The sequence below is a fragment of the Anabas testudineus genome, chromosome 23 (assembly GCF_900324465.2).
Source record: "Anabas testudineus chromosome 23, fAnaTes1.2, whole genome shotgun sequence".
Lineage (NCBI taxonomy): Eukaryota > Metazoa > Chordata > Actinopteri > Anabantiformes > Anabantidae > Anabas > Anabas testudineus.
The window spans coordinates 10,445,418-10,466,359 of record NC_046631.1 but is presented as its reverse complement, the minus strand read 5'-3'; the positions used below and the strand labels follow the sequence as shown (position 1 = coordinate 10,466,359).

The 20,942-nt window shown below is 40.0% G+C and overlaps 2 protein-coding genes across 2 annotated transcripts; both read left to right on the top strand.

Moving 5' to 3' along the window:
• The first annotated feature begins 48 nt into the window (after positions 1 to 48).
• Positions 49 to 2,649, top strand: pex26 (peroxisomal biogenesis factor 26). Its single transcript, XM_026361549.1, has 5 exons — positions 49 to 427; positions 693 to 833; positions 1,102 to 1,427; positions 1,805 to 1,945; positions 2,037 to 2,649. The coding sequence occupies exons 1-5, from the start codon at positions 225 to 227 to the stop codon at positions 2,132 to 2,134; spliced, it is 909 nt and encodes a 302-aa protein (XP_026217334.1). The 5' UTR covers positions 49 to 224; the 3' UTR covers positions 2,135 to 2,649.
• A 368-nt stretch (positions 2,650 to 3,017) lies between these two features.
• Positions 3,018 to 7,046, top strand: usp18 (ubiquitin specific peptidase 18). Its single transcript, XM_026361545.1, has 10 exons — positions 3,018 to 3,231; positions 3,583 to 3,679; positions 3,875 to 4,017; positions 4,108 to 4,187; positions 4,274 to 4,408; positions 4,627 to 4,722; positions 4,809 to 4,967; positions 5,042 to 5,173; positions 5,304 to 5,347; positions 6,342 to 7,046. Exons 1-10 carry the CDS (start codon positions 3,210 to 3,212, stop codon positions 6,412 to 6,414), a joined length of 981 nt encoding a protein of 326 aa, XP_026217330.1. The 5' UTR covers positions 3,018 to 3,209; the 3' UTR covers positions 6,415 to 7,046.
• Positions 7,047 to 20,942: the final 13,896 nt, after the last annotated feature.

Genomic DNA, 20,942 nt, shown 5'->3' with positions numbered 1-20,942 from the left:
AACATGAAGATCAAGACGTTTCATTGGCTGAGAGTCCCAAACCCGGAAGGTCGAGATATTCTGGAACATAAACAAAATGTGGAGAAAGAAATAGTGTAGAAAGTTGCCCTCCGAGGAAGCTTATTTGGATTTCAGCTATAAATTAAGCTACCAAAAGTAAAGTGGCATCTCATTGCGTTTGAATTAACCCCTTGCTGTATTGTTTTTAATTTCTTCTGAACGTCATGAGCAGCTGTTCAACCAGCCAGGGTCCTACACGCTTCGGTTCAGTCTGCAGCCCTCCGTGTTCTTCTACTTTATCCCAGATGTATAATATGTTGGACACGGCTGCAGAGCAAATTATGGTCCACAAAGATTTCCAGGCAGCCTTTGACACATGTGAAAGAGGCTTGGAGAGTCTAGGCAGCTTGGAGCAAGAAGACAGCAGGTAGAAGAGATCTCACACTTCACTTGAATAAGATGCACCATATATTCATTATCAAATAGGACACAAAACCGATGAAAACTGCAATAATGATCACAAAGAGACACGCTGACTATACAAAAGGAAGGCAAAATGACTAAAGAAAGCATGAAAGCATGTAGTGGTTTTATATACACTGTATATGTATGTGGGTAGAGCCCACAGTCTGTGCACAGGGGCCCATGTTAATATGAATGTATCTGAATGTTTTTGTGTTTTGTCTCATCAGATGCGGAGAGTTTAAAGCTGGTTTCTGCATCTTAGGGATTCAGGCCCTGGCTGAACTGAATAAGTGGCACTGTGTCCTCTCCTGGGTCCTCCAGCAGTATGAACACCAGGACAAAATACCTGCTAAAATAATGCAGATGTGGTGAGAAGAGCATTTTTTGATCGATTGTTAAATTTATTTCTTTACTGTCTAATTTATTTTCAACTGTCACTTAGATCTTTTGGAATCGGTTATGTACACAGTGATTTGTTTTTACCTATTGTTCTTGGTTATTTTTTATTCTTATGTTTAAGCATTAAATGCATTTAGCACGAAATGAATAAAACAAGAGGATACAAGAGTTTTTTTCTCAATAGACTCATCAGTTTAAAACACATGATGAATTGATTTTCTTGTCTTATTTTGGCAGCATACTTCTTTACTCTAAGGTGGGTGAGCCTGGTGTGATCCAAGAGGCAACCAGAGATTGGTTACACTGCCCATCTAACAGCAGAGTGTCAGCGTTTGGGACAGTGGCAGAACTCTACTTGCTGCATGTCCTCGTGCCTCTTGGACACACAGACGAGGCTCGGGAGTTAATTGCTGGTGACGTTGGAAACAGTGCATTCACAGAAGACCAGAGACAGACAGCGTTGGATGTTGTAGAAGAAAAAGAACAACAGATTCGAGAACCACCTCCAAATCCTGGATGTAGCCCCAACTCTGAGGTTCCAGCACATACTGTCTCAACTCAAGGTCACACATTTCAGTACAGTTTCTGTTTAGATGCATTTTAAGTTATATTGTGAATTGATTACTGAATTGGTCTACCAAGTACAGGTCAAGGGGAGTGTGATGATATCAGTGGTAATATTGCTTGTTTGAAGATTATCAGTTAAGAGCCACAGATTGATTATAAGGAGACAAAAATTACCAATAATAGACACATTACCACTAAAAATAAGCAAAAATATACAAACTGTTGAAAAAGGGCCAAAAAGGGGGCTTCTCTCTAGTGGGGTAGTTCCTTTTATCTCTCTGTATCCAGGGTCTCTTGTTCTCACAATCCATTCATGAGTTATACATGTACAGATAAATGCAGACAGCCACTTGAGTGTTTTTGTATTTAACAGGTGTTGTGGTCCATAAACTTGGAGCCATGCTCAGGTTTTTATACAGGAAACTCTTGATGACCAGCTCTGGCTCGTTCCCTCTCAGAAGAATCTTTCTGCTCACCGTCCTTCTCTACATGCTGTTTGCACGAATGGATCCAGGTTGGATTAAATCTTCTATGGATCCAAGTTTCATCACCGCTTAACATGGTAGAAATTAATTAGTGCATCCTTCCCCCCTCTTTCTCTGCAGCTCTCCCGTCTTCATTCATGTGGATTTCCAAACTTCTGGACCTGCTCAGACAGATGTGGAGAAAAATGTTTGCACCATACTATCAGATTCTCACTTAAAGCAAAGATCTGTGAAGATAACTTCAGGTTTTGAACACTGCTTACTTGCTTTTTGCAGTTTCATCATTCCTATAATTACTGCAAGCGAAGACATGACCTGTTTTCTGAGTTAAAAACCAAAGACTTTTGATGGCTTCACAATGTTCTTCAGTCTATGAGAGACTGACTTAAGTCACTAACTTATCCTTGGTGTTAGTGACTCATATTTTAATTCAACCAGAAAGTGACTCATTGAGATAAGAATTTTTTTCTCTAGGCCAAGATAGTAGCAGCACATGTACACGTAGAATAACATTCAACATTGTTAAGAAACGCACATAGATTTGTAATAAAATGGATAAAATAAAGTGACCAAGTGCAGAGGTTTTCACGTATATAAGACTATATTTAAAACAGTGAATCATGTCTATCTGTAAAATATAAATGTGTAAATGAGGAGGTTTTAAACTACATCTGCTCTATTTTTGAACAGACTAGGAGAAACAAAAACAATTTTTTATTTAAATAAAAATAATAAAGTTTCACAAATCTGACAGCTGATTTATGTTAAGGTTTTTGAATACTTATTTTTTTTACAACAATCACATGTTGCAGAAAGGTACAAGGTGAATACTCAAGCAAAATTGTATTTGCCTTAAGAATTTAAGAAGAAAACAATCTTAAGCCGTATTTGATGCTGTTGATAACATGAATGTACAACTCCAGCAGATGTAGCTGATGTTAACCAGCTAATGTGCAGACAGGTGGACATAATTGATTGGATTATTATATTTAGTTAAGTTAAAATAACTAGAGTACAAGTTGACCTGTGCTTCTTCGCCTTGTGTTATTGTGAACTGCGCATGACGACCTGTAAGTTTCGATTTCTGCAAAGCGAAGAACAGAAACCTTTAAAACGAAAGTAAACCTTTAAAGAACACGGACGGTGCTGCTGGTGTTTACTATGAAATGAGAAGTCATATACGCGACTACCTATTGTGTAGAAGTCACTTCGGCTCTTGTTCTGTCAGTAAAGCGGCACTTGGAGACTCCTGTCAGGCTGGAGGCGTTCACGGACCTTTTGAGATTTGCATGGATGTACCGGGACCCCCGCTACGGTAAGTAGACCACCTACAGCCTCTCTAATGATGATGTTATGATGATGATATTGCCAGAAAAATGTTCCACCCCAGTTTAATGTTGGTCACCAAAACGTTTTCTAGAGGGAGGAAAGGTTAAACTAATATTCAGGCTCCTCTGTAAACTGAATTAATAAATCTGCTGTACAGTTTTCTGGCTCAGTCTTCTGTAACTAGATTGATTAGTTTTGTCTGTGGATGTTCTGCACAGCCACTGTAAATTAACATTTACAGCCATCATTACCATTGAGCTTTTAATTAATTTTTGCACAATCTCCGCTCATGGCATCACAGTGTGTGTTATTTAATGTTTCTGATGGTCTGTCACAGGAATGAGAGGCCTCAGCAATTACTATCTGTCCTGCTGTGTGAACTCCTTACTGCAGACCCTCTCTTCTACCTGGGAACTAGCAGACCTACTCAAAAAGTGAGTAAACATCCAGTTTTATAAAGGTGTAATACCTGAACACCAGAAGTAGTAAAGTCAGAGTAAGAACTGTTTCCAACAACAACATGGTTGAATGAACCTTCCACTCTGAGAAACACTTACAGTGATTAATTAAACATGCAGTTGTCAGTGTTAAGAAATAAAAGATTAATGCTTTTTTATGAATTGCACAAGGTGGGATACAGCTGGTGTGCGAGCAGACAGTCAAAATGTCCCACTGCAGCTTAAGAGAACTCTTGCAGCCATGGGGAGTGACTGTCCTCAGCGTGCCCCACATCATGACTTCCTGCACTGTCTGGACAGAAACAGTGTTCGACGTAAGAACCACGATTAACACTGTAAAATCTGTGTCTCTTACTCATGTGGTTTATTTCACAACTTGTGACAATGTGACTGTTATTTTCCAGTTCATACGCAGCATGACGCTGATGAGGTGTTCCTCGCAGTTATGAACTTTATCCAACAGCAGATGGATGACAAATCACTGGTTGGTCTTTAATCGTCTGTATTTTATTTATCTTTCACATAAAAGTGCATAACCTCTATTTGCTGCCATTGTTTATTTTCTACCAGGCTCTAGAAATCCTGAATCTGTACAAGATTTCTGTGGAGACCCACCTGCAATGTTTAAGGTGCAGCTCCATCCAGACTCTGACCAGCTACCTGCTCAGCCTGTCTCTACATATAAAGGAAGATCGCAACTCTCTGGTGCAGTTGTTAATTTGTTATCATATGCATTGCTTAAAGGAATATTTGAACATTTAGGAATTATGGGCTTGAACAAATGGTAACTTTTAAGCTCAGTTAATGTAGGAATCACAAACAAACAACACTTTCATTTCTTCAGTCTCAGTTTCAGTCCCCAGCCTCACTCCCAAATATTAAGCTATAGCTTTTGAACCTGGATATATTTCTGACCTTTTCAGGAAGGCTGTATGAACTCCTTCTTTGAGCCTCAGGACTTGACAGGCATAAATTGCTGCTTTTGTCCACAATGTGGAACAAAGACTCCATCCAAACAGGTGAGGCGTCAGTTTAAATGCTTCCCACAAAAAATATTAACCCACACTAACCAGTCATCAACTGTGACATTTCATTTCTCTTTCAGGGTTTCAAACTGCTGACCCTGCCTCCTATATTGTGCATCCACCTGAAACGCTTTCGAAACAGCCGCGGTTACACCCAAAAGCTTGACTGCGAGGTTACCTTTCCAGAAACCTTTGACTTCCTTGAGACTAAAGAGGCGTTCTCCACACACTTCGCACAGGTACGCAGATGATTTCCTATCAACCATCTGGATATTATGTTTGTATCATCTAAACATCTATTTTCTTCTTCCAGAATGACTGCAGATACACTTTGTATGCAGTGGTAGTACATTCGGGGAGTGCAATGTTCGGGCACTATACTGCATATGTTCGTCACAGGATGAATCGGGCCTGGTACCACGCGGATGACAGCTATGTGCATCAAGTACGTCCAATCAACACTAGTAGACAATAAACTTTCTATGTACACCCCACTTTTAATTTACTGTATACTATTTATTTATTTTACTTTTTGTCAAACGGGATTAACTCTGACTTTTCATTCTAAAACACAGGTCTCCTGGGAAGACGTACAACGAACATATGGGGGACGTTACAGGTACACATCTCAACATCATTTTGTTTTTTGGTCTTGTGTGGTGTAGACTCTTTAGATTACATTGCAGATTGACACTACACATATAATAGGCTCAGCTAAGTTAAGCTAACCATTTCCTGACATGCAAAGTAGTGGAAATGAGAACATTCACTCAAGTACTGTAACTATAACTTTTACTAGACATTTATTTGACAGTCTTAGTTACTATGCAGGTGCAGATTCTTAATGCAAAATATAATTAGATAATAAATGATAATGGATTTTTTTAACCACCTGGCTGAACACATATCACTTAAAATGAGCTTCACCTTTACCATTAACGTTTACACATTCATGCACTAGTTGTGATGATCCAATAATATCTTGTTTGTTGAAGCTAATACTTTTGTACTAGAAACTTGATAGAGTACTTCTATACCGTTTTATTGCTAGTTTTCCGTAAGTAACTGATTTGAGTACCTCATCTGAGGAAACAGGTATGAGACTGATATTATTTGTTTATTCAGGCTTTTATTTCTTATCTTCTTATCTCTCCAATGATCTGTGTCTACAGATTCTTTTAAAAAATAGTATCTCACCTTAAACAGGCACCACCTATTTAGCAAGAAGTAACAAAAATGCAACTTCCTCCTTAAGCCAACTCATCCTGCAGTTGAGCTAAATTTAAGATTTTTATTAAAAACATTTGAAACCTTAAATGCTCGACTCCCGCTGACCTCATGGAACTTTTATCTTCCTTCTTCGACCTGCGGAACCAGCTTTAAATTTGTAGACAAAGCCTGATTGTTCGTTATTCAGTCTAGATTAAAGACTAAAGGTGACCGTGTTTTTGCCAGGACGACTTTTAAACTTTTAAACTCTTAAACAGAGGGAATCCGTCTTGTCTGCCATGTTGTCTCTAAACAGCAGTGTTTTGACTAACACCATCACTTTTTATTTGTGCTTGTTTTAAAAATTTCCTTCTGTCTAAAATGCATTTGATGTTATTTTTCAGAGAGACAGCATACATATTAATGTACAGAAGAGCTTTGAAAGAGGAAGGACCACAGCCTGAATTTTCTGGTTGAGGGTTAAGGACGAATTAACTTGGGAACATGGTGCCATTACACGATAAACATGGAAGAAATATTTAATCATTATAAGGAATTTAAAGATGTTGGGGATGAAATTATTTATTGCATTTTCTTCTTTTAAACTACATGATGAGTGGTTTTATATTTATGTTGTTTATTTTAGATATTTGGACTCAACACCAGCACAGTGATTCATTCACTCAACAGTAGGTGGCGTTCAAGCCTCAAAGGACTTTGACTTTTCCACTCACAGACCACACACACTGTGAACTGCTCAATAATACTGGGGGGGGGGGGAGTTTAGGAGAATGCTTTCTTTAGATATTCACTGTTTCGGGCGAGGAATACCTGCAATAGGATTCAGTCTTCATTTTAATGATAATGGCGTTAAGTATAGGAGACATTCTTAAGGAACGATTAAGTAATTTCTCTCATTTGAGATGCCAGCAACAATAAAACAAAAACACTACATTAGTAAAATTTAGTGTTAGGATTATGTATTTTGATGTTATTTAGTTTTTCTGAATGCACATATGAGTTCATAGTACTGGAAAATATCTGTATTGTGTTTATCTTTTTCTTGCAAATATATACGTCTTACAATAAAAAGTGGGTGAAACTGTGCAGCCACAGTGCTTTATTGCTCAGCACAGGCTGTCAGCAGAGCCTCTGTCTCGCTTGGCCATGAGTTGGGGGACCGTGTGAAATGGTTCCTATGTGCTGCGGAGCTCTGACAGAATGGAACATGTCTGCACAGTGCCACAGGCAGCGGGCCTCCTGCTTAGTCATCTCTCTGCCATGTAGCACAGGCACAGTTTTCAGTATGGGGGTATCTTCCTCCCACAGTCAGATCGAAAATTCAGGCTTCATATATACAATATGGGTCTAGGTTTGAGTCAGTGTCACAGATATGGTTAGCTGTTTTGCACCATATTTGTTCCATCTTCCTTGTGAAAGAAAGAAGCTGACTAAGCTGAAGCTGATTTAACAATAAGGACTGTTTACTGTCTGAATTGACACAAATGTGCATTTCTTTATTGTGTTTTTTGAGTCTTTCCACTCTCACTATTGTTGTACATGCTCCCTGCTTCCAATAAAATGGCAGTATTACAATACTATGTAGTACATACATCATATTAATGAATTAACATGTCACTAGCATTTTAATGTTGAAGCTGGTTGTGGTGGAGTGATTTTAACTACCCACATTAACAGGCATTTAACATTGCAAAACAAGATCACGTTGAGGTTTGAGCTTCAATTGACACTTTTGCACATATAGAGGAAATAACACCATAAGGGGATAGATAGCCTTTGTGATGTCGAACATAACCTTATTTTTTATTCTGATGATACTATTTGTTATAAAGGGTCTAAGGCAAATTGAAGGTGGACAATAAAGTTTCTTAAGTTTGATATACAATGCTCAGTACAAAAGGCACATTTGGTGTATGTACCCCGGTAATCAGACATATTGTCCTGATTGTGAACAAGCAGGCGACTGAAACTTTAGAGGAAACACCCCAATCTGAAAAGAAAACATTAACTTCCCCCTCCTCCATAGAACTGATTCTTCTGTTTGTTGTTGGTTTCAATTAATAATTCACATTGCGCCACCATGTGTCAAGTAGATGTTAGGTGAACACCTGTCCAGCACCACCCTGACATTGACCACATCACAGACACAATGCAACAATGCAATATCAGCCCTCCCTGAGGCCCCACGTATAAAGTCTGACTGAACGTCTGGACGTCTTAGTTTCTTTTCAAGCACATGTTACACATGCATTTAGTCTTTGTCTCTATTCTTTGAGGTTGAGCTCTGTCCCCTGTTTGTGGTTATAGACACTTTATTGCAGATCATAATCTCTGCAATTAAGTTTTAGCTCTTTATCTCGGGTCAGGTGTTAGCCAGTCAGTCAAGGACACCTGATGTTGTATTGTTTTGGCATATCAAAGTGGTTAACATAATAAATCAGTAAAACCTTAACCGAAGCAGATATACAGTATAGTGTGAACACAGCCCCAGTAGGTATGTAGGTTATAACAGCAGGGTATTCCTCAGGCTTTGCAGAGTGGCAACACTTAAACTGTTTTCTTTGGAGAATATTTCAGGGTTCATTAATGCTTTTTAGTCATTGTTGATGTCTGTTTACCAGTTACTAGGTGAGCACACCACTGTGATGCGTCGAGGAGAAAATGGAATTTGGCTATTTGAGCGCTCCTCTTAAATTTTCCCTTTTTTGTGTGCAGGATTTCACAGGCTTAGATAAATGCCTGTGCCTCACTCTTCTGGTTTGTTCAAATGCAACAGACGGCTCAGAGAATGAAATGCAAGAATGTTGATCATCTCTTTGATTGTTTGTGATCAAATACATGCAAAACTACATTACTAATTAAGATGGTGGTCAGTTTATTTACAGCCTGCTATAACTATGCTTGACATTAGCACATTAGCATGATGACCTTAGCATTCAACTCTAAGAGCCCCTACAGCCTATAGAGCCACTTGCATTTTGATATCCTCATGCACAATATGGAGTTTGGTCTCAGCTGCATTATGAAGTATACTTACTACAAATTTTACATGCTGTTTTCAAGGGAATTATAGATACCTCTCTGTGACAAAACATTTTGATGTGCCAAACCAACATCAAAACAGTTGCACTCCTAATTCATGCTTCTGTGTTTTGGTTTTGTCAGAAAGTGTTGGAGCTGTTTGTTTCATTCAGAATTTACAGGTTTCATCTTCTGGTTTTATTTTTACAGCATTAAACAGGAACTAACTAGCGTACCGTCTTTACACAGTTCCCCTTTTTTTGTTGTTGCTTAGAACAAACTTTTTGAATAGTGCCTGAACTGGTCTGTGACTGTTTTAAGAAGAGGTAGTGTCAAAACTCCGACATTCAACAAGCCCCATCATGACAGACCCTTATCTGCTATAATACTATTTAAACTATCTAACAGTAAGACTCTGGATATTTCAAGGGTGGCAAACCAACTTACATAGCTATCCTTTGGTTACATAATGAGGTTTGAAATAGGAAATGATTCTGTTTAGCTCTCTCTGAGTCCAACATGCAGGCCTGGTGACCATGGTGAAGTCTGCTTTAGTAAATAGCAAACAAGAACTTGAGGCAAATGTCTGCTGCATGACTTAGATCTTTTTCCTCTATTAAAAAACTGGTAAATCAGATAAAAGGGTGCAGAAGTGATCATGTATCCACATTTCTCCATAAAAAGAAAATCCTGCAAAATTGAAATGACCTAAATCCAATCATCTGTGTTTTCAAAATAGCAGCTTTTGCCTGATATTTAGGTTCATGTGAATTCTTCGCTTTAGGTGTTAACACATTAGTCGGTGACTGCACGGCAGTGATTTTAGTGGAATTCATAGTATGAGCAGTTGTGTCGTGGAAGAAGCTTTATCTTCCCCAGTGAGTTCATAAAATTTCCTCTCAAGAGGGATAAGTGGAGTCCGGTCAACACAGTTTCCCTCTCCCTTTACGTGTTCTGTTGTCCTGACCAAGATTCTTGGCAGACTCGGTGTAATAAATAGAACATCTGTTGCGTTTTCTAGGAAAAGGGATGCTGAACAGTCAAACTGCTAAAAGTGACCAGCAAAGCTCAAATTTGGTTTGGTTTGGAGCAGAGCTGCGATTGAGGTTCATTCACTTTCATGTTTGTTGACTCAAAACGGCAAGTAACACTGCTATTTAGCAGCTAATGATATGTATTCAATCTCTTTTCTGGTTATTTATATTTATTATGAAGTGCGCTTTAAACCGAGAGGAGTTGGCAGCAGGTTCTGGATGTTGGTTCTCACAGGGGGTGAGCAGAGGCCCCATGGTAATTGTGGTCATGATCTGCAGGGATATCTGACCTGATGCTCCACCCTTGTCTTCTTTCACTACTTTTCAGTTAGCACCTTATCTCAGCTTCTTATCATCAGACTCAGGATCCAGGGAAGATCCGCCGTCATCTCAGAAGCCGGGCTGCTCAGGTTACATGTGAAATGACTTACTGATGGGTGCATGTACATGTCTGTCTGTCTTTCTGGACCTGCCAGTATGGATGTCTTATATTGTGTGCTGTGTTTTTATTTTGGTCAAAAACGTCATAATATCTAGAAATTGCCAAATAACTAACAAACAAAAAAAGGAAAGCAAGGTTTGACTCTTGTTCTAGCTTGTTGAGGTAACAAACTTTAGATCGTATCACAGTAAATCTTTATCTTTACATGGCATCCCTCAAATTAAATCCTTCTGTGTTGCTTTCTTCATATACAGGAATGAATGGAATTGCACCTTGAGGCTAACCGCTGTCTTTCCATTCCAGGTCTCAGCTAGTGATAAGCTCACAACAACCTGTTAACTGCTGCAGACACACATTTCAGCTGTGCTTGTGTATGCATGCCAATCAGTTGTTACATCAGTCCTCCAGTTAATGATTTCTACAAGTGGGAGAAACCGTTCTGACAGTGAGCGAGAGCACTCATAGCAAAACTAGATGCAAACATTTTCATTTTTCACTTCTCCTTGGTGCACCTTGCCATGTTTGAGACACTTGACCCAGGTTCTGGTGTTCACTCGCTCTTTAATATGGGCAGGGCACCTTTAGAAGGGAGCTATCCTTTGTCAGACCTCTTTGACCTGTTCTCTCCTTCAGCCGCTCCTATTTCCGCACAAAGACTCTCTAATGCCAGGTAGCTGGTGCTGGCATTCCTGTTGCATTCCACCATGGGGAAGTTGCTGGGATCAGGATGAAAAATGCTTGAAACAAAGGCCTACTCTCATTCACAGGGTTTAGGGTTCTGTGGGAAAGTCCAGGCTGGACAGAGGAATGCGAAGCGGGGCATAGCTCACACCGCCTTTATGACACAGACCCAAAGACACATTGACAAGGTAGAGGTCTTCTTACAGAGAGGAGTCAGCCCCCATGATAGAGGATGATAGGGCTGTGGATAAGTGCAGTACATCCTTTATTCATCATGCTTACAGACCGTTAAGTCATGCAATCAGCACACGATAAGTACATTTCCTTGGATGTCTGGGTTTTAGCTCTAGTCCTCATCTTCTCAAACCTGAATCTACTGCATCAACATGTTCGGCTTGTGGGCTGTAAAAAGCATAAAATGAAGTTTAGAATTTGGAGAGATATGTTTGCATTGTAGCAGATGCAACAGGTGAGCTGGTCCTTTAAAATTAAGCTACCTGTGACATAGCGAGTAGCTGCAGTTCATTTGAGGCATAATGGAGCACAAAATACCTACATTTGCAGTATTTTAGTCTAGTTATCTCTGAAATGTGGGACATGTAACTGTATGTAATCAGCCCCACAGCCAATTACATGGCCAGTGTTTAACTTACCACTACACTATATTATTCATTAATAATAAATCATTGCACCAGTCCATTCCTCTGCTGCCACATGCTGAGGTTAAGTGGCTGATTTCCCTTGAGCCATATCTCAACTCAGCTTGTGAAGATTTACAGAGGAATTTACTGTCAAAGCTTTTTCACTCTCCCACAACACATGCCAGCAGATATTCTTGATAATGAACCTGCAGCTATGAGGAAGAGAAAAGCATCAAAATCAATAAATATTAAGATTCTTTGAAATTATATTTGAGACTTTTGCGGCCTATTCTTATGATTTAATGGAATTTATTGATCTAATATTACAGATAATTATTTTTAGCCTTGCTAATGGTGATTTTATCTACAAGACTGATGAACCATGACATTTTGTACAGATATTATTGGTGCCCAGAGGATAAATCCTAATGATTATGGTGATCTTTTGACTGCTCTTCTAGAAATGTGAGGCTTAAAAAAAAAAAAAAAAAATCTTTATTGATCCCAGACATGAAAGTCAAGTTACCCACGGTATGTAAATGAATTTCAGTCATAATTATTAGATTCAAAACAACATAAAAGGTATTAAATAATATCCATTATTAGCAGTTTAAAAAATAAAATGATTAACATATTAATGCATCAGTAATTATAATCAAATAATATTACTTACCGGGTACATCTTCCACCACTGTTTTAAACCAAAACTGATAATGAATTTTAGAGAAAGCTCTTTCTTCTCCGTCATTATTATATGACCCACAGATCAAACTAATTGTATACTGAAGATCTCCTATCAAACAGGAAGACTTCTTCTGTATTGTTATTGTGAAGAGCTCCAGAGAATAATTACAACCATAAATTGCACCTTGCTTTACCTGCGAACTGTCTACACACAAATTAATACGGAAAGTTGTTGATACCTTTTTCCTCAAAGGTTTAATTTCATTTGATGACACGCAGTGTGTGGTTGTGGGGAAATAGAGTATGTGGGGAAATGAGAGGAGATCTGTGCAGCCCACAGGCCCCTTAAGAGTCTCTGATGTGGCTTCAAGACTTCCTGTGAAACACAAGGCTCTCTGGGATAGCACTTAAACAGTATCCAAAGTTTTGTGAACGTGCGTTTGGAGCTTGAATGAGAGTATGGACCTGCATCTGAGCATATCTCATTATTATTTTTCCACCACACTCAGCATTGATGTTAAACTCTCTCCTTTGATATGTATGGATGCTGCTGGCTGACTGTGAGTTTCCAAGAAGTGAAGCAGTGACGCTGCAAACAAATCATACAGGTGATAATTCTTACGGGTGGGGCATGTTGATTTCCTATCTAAGGTTCTGCCTCTAAAATCTCACTTCTCCCTCACATCTGTGAAATGCAAGACCTTAAAACACAATGACATTCCTAATGTTTTCTCACGAGCTGTTATCAGTCTTATTCAAACAAGGTGTTCTGGTTCATGAGAAAACCAGTGAGCTATTATTTTTGTTATCTCCAGCCTGTTCCGCTCCCATGTCTGTGATGTTTTAGTCAAGATGAAGAAAATGTTAATGTCCAGTAACATTTTAAAACACTTTTTATGCTTTCCTGCTTTTTGTTAAGCGAATAAGGCTGCTGAGGGGCCCAGCCTCTCTCATCTGCAGCCTGTTATGGTGGAGCGGGAGGATGACATCATATTGGTCTCGGAGCAGCGGCTGGTAATTGGCCCGCTCTCCTCCTCCAGCGGCACGGGCCAAACAGAACACACAAGTGGAGCTAGGCAATGCAAGTCAGATGCATTGGGTTTTTCCAGAGTGGCTGTCGGGGCCTCACTGCCGACCGAGAGCCAAGAGGCCTCGAAGAGGGGTGCACCGATCCAACTGTAAATGTCAGAAATGAATGAAGGGCCTCAACTCAAAATGAAATCTGATATAATGCGCCCCAGGCGAGCCTGTTTGATCTGTTGTACATTCTACTGCTGTAGTCGTCCGGATAACTGCATCTATTCTCCACAATCTGACACTGCAAAAGCATTTTTATGTGGATGTTATGTGAGAGCCAACGTCAATGAGCTCTCAGCCCACACAAAGTTCCATTACAGAGAGACTAAAGTGCTGCACCTCTGGGCTGCAGAGAAGCCACAGCCAGTGATTGTAATATTAAAATGAGAGCACAATTTCTCAGTTTTGAAGAAATTCATGTCTCACAATACCAATGCATTACTGATGACAGATGATGTAAAGCTCCATGAGGCATTATGCTAGCAAATTCCTAGCACATGTGAATAATGGCCGTAGGATGAAACATCTGGAAATGCGATTAAACCTCTGCAGGTTCAGATGTGTGTCTTGTAGACAAAAATCTCATCAGCAGGACAATAACATACACAAACATCTAATCCCATTATTTTTAAGCAGCTATTTGATGTGGCAACATGAGTAAAGCCTAATTGGTTGCAGTGGATGTGTGAATGATACCTGGTTCTACCCTGTGGCCAGTCTCACACACAGCATATGGGCTGGGAAGACATGCTGGATACCTCTGTTCTAATAAAGCACAGGCTTTATCTTTTATAGATGCTGCTCAGTCATGCCACCATGTTTCCTGCTATGTGGTGGTTGTAGAAAAAAGCAGAGGTGTGCTGATCTTGTGATTACATAGGCAGAGGACTACATAAATGTCTCTGCTATCGTCTAAAAAGACGGCTGCGAGAACACGTTTGGCCTGCGTGGGAAAACATCACACGCGTTCCTGCTGTGTCAAAAAAAGGTGCAGCGCTCAGCGTGTTGGCACGTGCCCGTCCACCTGTTTGTTGGCCATTGTTGATCATCCACATCAGACGTAGAAAAATGGGTGTCAGTTGTGAAAAGAAGGTCACACTGAGCTTAAACGTTGTGAGAAGATCGGAATTCCTGACTGAGCAAAAATGATCAGAGAAATGCTTTCACTGTCAGTAAACTGTAAGGCACTGCACGGAGGTGTGAAAATGTGCTTTGCAGTAACTGAACATAAATGCAATATTTAGCATTTCAGACACAGTCTTGTGGCCTGAAAGACAAGATGCAGATTGCTGACGCATGCAATAAAAGTCATGGCATTCTTGCTCTTCGCCAAAGCCCTTTCGTAAGTATTTTATATGCCAGGTAGAGAAAACCTGGCTTTAACATCCCAGTAAGTGCATTCATCATCATTCATCCAAAAGTTTTTGTGCAAATTTTCAAATTGAGCATAAAAAAACAGATCATTCTACACTTGACTGAGGTGTAAAGGTTGGCAAATTCATTTAAACAAATGCTACAAGGTGCAGTGGAAACAGACTTAAGACATAACACCAGCTGTAATGACTTAAAATATCAGCTGATGAAAACATTAATTCTACCTGGAGTAATGACGAGAGTTTACTGAGCCTCAAATTAGTTAATGAAACAAAAAGAAGTTCTGTATTTGAGGTTCGACAGCGACAGATCTGGTCTCTGCCAACTCCTGGTAAAAATATCTGGCTGTGTAGCAGCTAAATGCTCCACTGTGTAGTTGCTAAATTTGCCTGCTGTTGTTGCTGCAGTGCACATAGTGTACACAGCATTTATAAGACCTAAAAAATGTTGCCTGCTGGAACTGGAAAAGAGGGTGAGACTGAACCAAGGTGTGTGTCGTACAATCAACACAATGATGAAAGATGCTAAAGCCTTCTGTAGAGCTGAAAGAAACTGCAGAGCTGTGTGATAATTATTGCAGATTCATCACTATAAACAATCTCTACACATAACAATCTTATCCATATGTGTATTTTATTACTCTGTATTTTTTAAGTCACTAGATATATTGTTGATAGGCCTCTCAGATCATGAGAGAAGTGAATGTTGTGGCTTTCATACTGTACCTTTGATTTTTGATGTGAAACCATTTACTATGATAATAATGACTTTGCCTTTTCACTTCCTATCATAAGTCTTTAAGCTCATTTTAAATAGGTAGGTGGCTGTGTAAACTCCACTCTAACGCCACACAAAGAGCTGGTCAAAGCCTGAACTTGAAGAAATTCCCATGTACTGTATGTGATCTTTCATTTTTTTGTTGCTGCTGATGCACATTTCCCAGCACATCCTCTCTGTCTCTCAGCTGAGCAAGCTGTCGAAGCAGAAACTGCACCGGAGGGAGGAAATGATTGCAGCATAAGGGAATGTGTTATCACTGTATCCCTCCTGTGCATATTCTCACAACTAGCTGAATGTGATATATTTGTGTTTCTTATCTGTCAGATGCAAAAGAAGCGCATTTACCAACTTGGATGCCAATGACACATGTCCTCTGCATTTCTTTAGATTTAGACGCTTCCGTGTGTCATGTCAAGATGATTAATCCAGACTGGACATGTGCAATGAAATATCAAATGTCATGCACGCTGCTGTGTGGCTGCACAGTCAAAAAGTCTGCATCATGTTCCCCATCCATCACACACTGCTCTCTGGAGGAAGACACCCAGCTGTTGTTGGCCATTGATACCTTTGTTGTTCCTCTCTGTTGAACCACAATAGTTCACAGTCAACCCACAAGTTGCTAGTTCTTCACCAGCCTGTTAGTGCACTTCATGTTGTTTGTATTAACAATGCCCTTCCCATTCTCTTCTCAAAGAAATGTCGTACTTGAACCTTGACTTCCGATTATCGACTCAGAAATGTCAGCTGACTAGCACAGCTACTGTAGGTATCCACAGAATCAGTAAGGTCAAGAAAAAAGAATTTGAAGCTGAGTTCCACTGCTGCTGTAAGTGCTGCCTAAATGGAACTGGACTCCATTTTTAAGGAAGTTGAATAATTATGAGAACTGTGTAATCCTCTACACGTTGACTCAACTGTTTTTTTTAGAATTTGCTCACGTTTCATAATACTAATTTTAAGGACTTCACTACGCATTACTAACTGAAGTTGTCTCTTACCTCTACTTTTTTTTTTTTCAACCTTTACATGCATACAGAGTCTTGGCTCTGTTACACAGTGGTAATCTGAAATGTAAGCGACGTGTGAAATTCATCATCCCTCGCTGTATTTTGATCAAGTCAGGAAACCCTCACAATGCAAACCTACATCACACCGTCCACTTTACATATGAGAAGACATATCAGTTTGACAGCTGCGACTGCAAAGGGTGGAGAGAGGAGCCGCACCTTGAAAGCCCTGGCAACTTTTCATGTCTAGCAAACAGCCACATGTGTCAAACTTCTCCTCCCACGCTGCACATTTCACACATTCCTCAAGAATGTTTGCTTTTTTAGCAGGTCAAGAGAATGAATCCACAGCTACATTGTGTGTCTCAACAAATCTGAGCAGGTTTTGAAGATCACTTTGTGAGATGGTTTCATTTTGTGCATTTCATTCTTTGTCCAGTCATCAATTTTTCTGCCGTTGGATTAAACATTTTGCTTCTCCTACTGAGTATTTATGTCTTCATGGGCTAACCATAAAGAGAGCCTCCCTGTGCTTTCATTTCCTCAGTGACAGTGGGAATCCTGACCAAGGGCTTGAGCTCTGGTCATGGCTCCAACCATAACATATGCCTTGCTGCTTCCTGTTATCAATGATTACATAAGGCTACGAAACAAAGATAGCCTAGGCTGTGAAGCAGCTATAGCCCCTGAATAAATGCAAGTTTGTCACATTGACAAGAAGAGTTTTGCACAATAGCTGGCTGCACCGAAGTCATGCAAGCACCTATCTAAGGTATCCACATACAAAAACAACGCTAACATGATGATGATGAATGTGATGCTAAACATGTTTAGCAGGTATAAGCAGGTCTGATGTAAGCATGATAACCTTTGCTAATTATCACCAAACACAATAATGTAATTAGTTTGCATGTATCATAAATCAATGTAGTAAAAAAGTAATATGAATTCTGTAACTTGGCACAAATAAAAATGTTAATGGATCACCAAAGTTATTACAATCAATCCTCTGGGTAATTTGAATGTTTGTTTTTCCAAATGTCATGACATTTCATTCGATAGTTACTGTAAATGTGTGTCAGCCTGCTAGTGGTGCCAGGAAAAACATTATCAAAGTCATTAGGATTCATCATTTAAAGGCCTTGAATACTTGTACAGTATTTTTAGCCAATGCATTGAAATATTTGGGAGGTTGATGGAGTTGCAGAAAAAAAACAGACATTTCTCTCTGAAGGATCTGAAGTGTCACTCTACACATGGTGCTTGAAATCCAGGAGTCACCAAAGTCACTTCAAGAGGAAAAGGATGTGTTGGGCAATGTTCAATGGCAAACGGTCCAATAGGTGATGAGATATTTGATCCCTTTTAGACCTAAGTAGTGCAATAAAAGACTGACATGTATCTGAGTCCACCAGGCAAGCAGCTACAGGTACAGTATGTTGATGGTGAGTGTGCGTCATATCTTAATTTGATGTTCTTTAGCGCGTACAATATGTAGGTCACTACATTGGGTTTTATTCCCATTATAAACAGTGCTGAGGATGCAGAGTGACTTTGCCGGAACTACAGCAGGGGTCCCCAGAGACAAGGCCTCGGGCCTGGGAAGTAGTGGCCAAGGATCAGCTGGACGATTGCAGCTTAAGGCTAAAGCAACAGTGTGAACGTCCTCTTTTCCCAGCGTGGGTTGGCCAATGGCTGACATTTGTAGAAGTATTAGAATAAACCCTGTTCCTCCCAGACTTTCAGTGGGAAGAACTGAAAAGTTGATCTTTGTTGACTCTAGGCAAAGAGGAAAAGGTTTTCTCCTGGGCGGTAACTATTATTAACAGGCCTGATAGACAGCTAAACAAGGCAGTCCTTGTGGGAATGTTTAGTTGGATCAAATGTCATGTTTCCAGGAGTGTGAAATGATTTTGTGTGTGTGTAGCATGTCATATCATGATCAGTCTGATCCACCTCTCATAGCTCGGGGGGCTCTTAGCTTGGTACAAAGCCCTGCTATCTGGTTCTGCAAGCTTGTTATTTGATTAGGACTGATCTCTGGGTTTTGATTTCAACGGGTTTTGTCTGGGGTGGAAGTACATTTTGCTCTCTTTTTGTTTCAACACTAAACCTCAGCCTGTTCAACTGGATTTTAACCTCTGTGAACTGAAAAGTGACGCATCAAAAGTAATGAAAAAAGGGGAATAAGTATGGGAAAGGTTTTAGTAGTTCAAATGAGGGGAAGTTATGGTTATTCTAGGTATAATTTGAGAATTTTAGCACAAATGCTTAAAATGTACTCTTTTTGATTGACAAGAGTCAATACCACTCTATTTGTCTGTTTGTTTTATATAAAATAAAATATTTCTGCATTGAAAATATGTACTGTAGCTGGGACAAGCTGCTAGTTAACCTATTCTAACAGATAAGTTGTGAGATTTCAGACTGTCCTCATTCCCAGAGTGTAAAATAGTGATGCTTTGTTGTCTCATACGCTAAAGATACGACTTTGGGAGTGCTTGAGATGCACAGGGATGTCATCGGACTGCAACATTACCCCGCTGCACTAATATTTGCTGCCTAAAGCAATGATGTAGCTAAAAGTCTGCATAAAGAGGAGGATAGGGTGGCGGGATGGGTCAACAACACATACAGAAGACAGACATTTAAATTCAGTTTGAGAGGTTCCACATTAATGACATATTGATCATATTTATTATTGTGACAACCACTTGAGTAAGAGATCAGATGATTTCTTGCCAAGGATGTGAAATCCCTAGACATGGTCAGAGACAGGAACGCCCTGATGGACTGAGGGCTAAGTTAAGAGACTGGGCACCACTAGGCAGGTCTGCTCTACTGGACCCTCCCACCCCACCCTCAAATACAGAAAAGGATCAAAGCCAGACTAGATGTCAGGGGACCAGAGGAGAATGATGTTGTCATCCCCTGACCACACCAACACCATGCTAACTCCTATCATGGCATTTCCTGCAGATAGCCTTGGTATGCCCCTATTTGTCTTGGTTTTATATTCTTGGGCTCTGTGGAATGCCAAATTACACAATATGCTAAAAAAACATTGGATTTCACCATCACTCACAAGTATTTATTTGTTTGTGTCAGTAATTGTGTTGGTAAACTCAATGCAGGCCTGAGATGGACCAAACAAATGCCTTGTGGTTAAAGTGAAGTGGTATCTGCTGGATTGTATCATGCTATATACTACATACTGAATAATGAGGTTTTGTCCCCTGCATTATTCCTATGTATTGTGTATTTAGTTGGATAAATATATAATATATCTGTTTTGCAGTGATGTAGCTTGCTAAGTGTACTGGAATTAACAAAGACAAAGAAATTAAACCAAGAATTAACACACAGAACTAATACTTCCACATCCTACTTAAGGTAAACTAGCTACAGTTAATGGCCTGTTTCACTAGCTGCAATACCTGAGGACCACTGCTGAGGCAAGCTCCAACTCGCATATTGATAACAGGTTGATTTCTATCCTTCTGTCTGAGCGTGTGACAGAAATAGGAACCCTCTGAGTCTCCCTGCTGGATTTAATCAAGCCATACGACCAATGAGGTGATTTAAAGCTGGAGTTGACTTAGCCCTACAGAGGCCTCTTTGTGCCACTGCTGAAGTCGAGGGGGCCCACAGTTAGCATGCATCACACACAGGAAAACACCAGGCAGCTCCCAGACAGTCCAGGCCCCAGCAGTCCGCCCCTGAATCCCTCCCAGCTCACCGTTTATAAGGAGCCTATCACCTCGCTAGAGCCACTTTCAAAGAGCTTTCGTTCACATAGCGAGGCCCCCCATTTCCTCCTCGCTCTCAGGAGGGAAATGTAAGTGTGCAAGAGTGGAAATGTTGTGAGTCGAAAGGAAGTGAATGGATGAAGAAGCAGTGTTATTTGTGGAACAGTGAGGCCCATTGGCTTAAAATAAACGTACACAAAATGACTTACTGGAAAGTGCTCAGTGCTCTGCTGCTGATTAATACCTCATATTTCTATGGGCACAAAAAAAGTTTGAGAGAAAGACACAGAGAGAAACGTTAACTTTTGTGTGATCCCAGGTCACTGAGTGGCCAGCTGCAAGGCCTTCTATCTAGCTCTGGGATCGGTTTTCCTATTGGATATCCTTTCCCTGATGAATTGTCACTCTTCTCATGTAAGATCACACAGAGGAAGCTGGCCACTGCCAGGATACACCCACTTGTCCTTGTCGGCCAATCGTGTCGCTCCAGT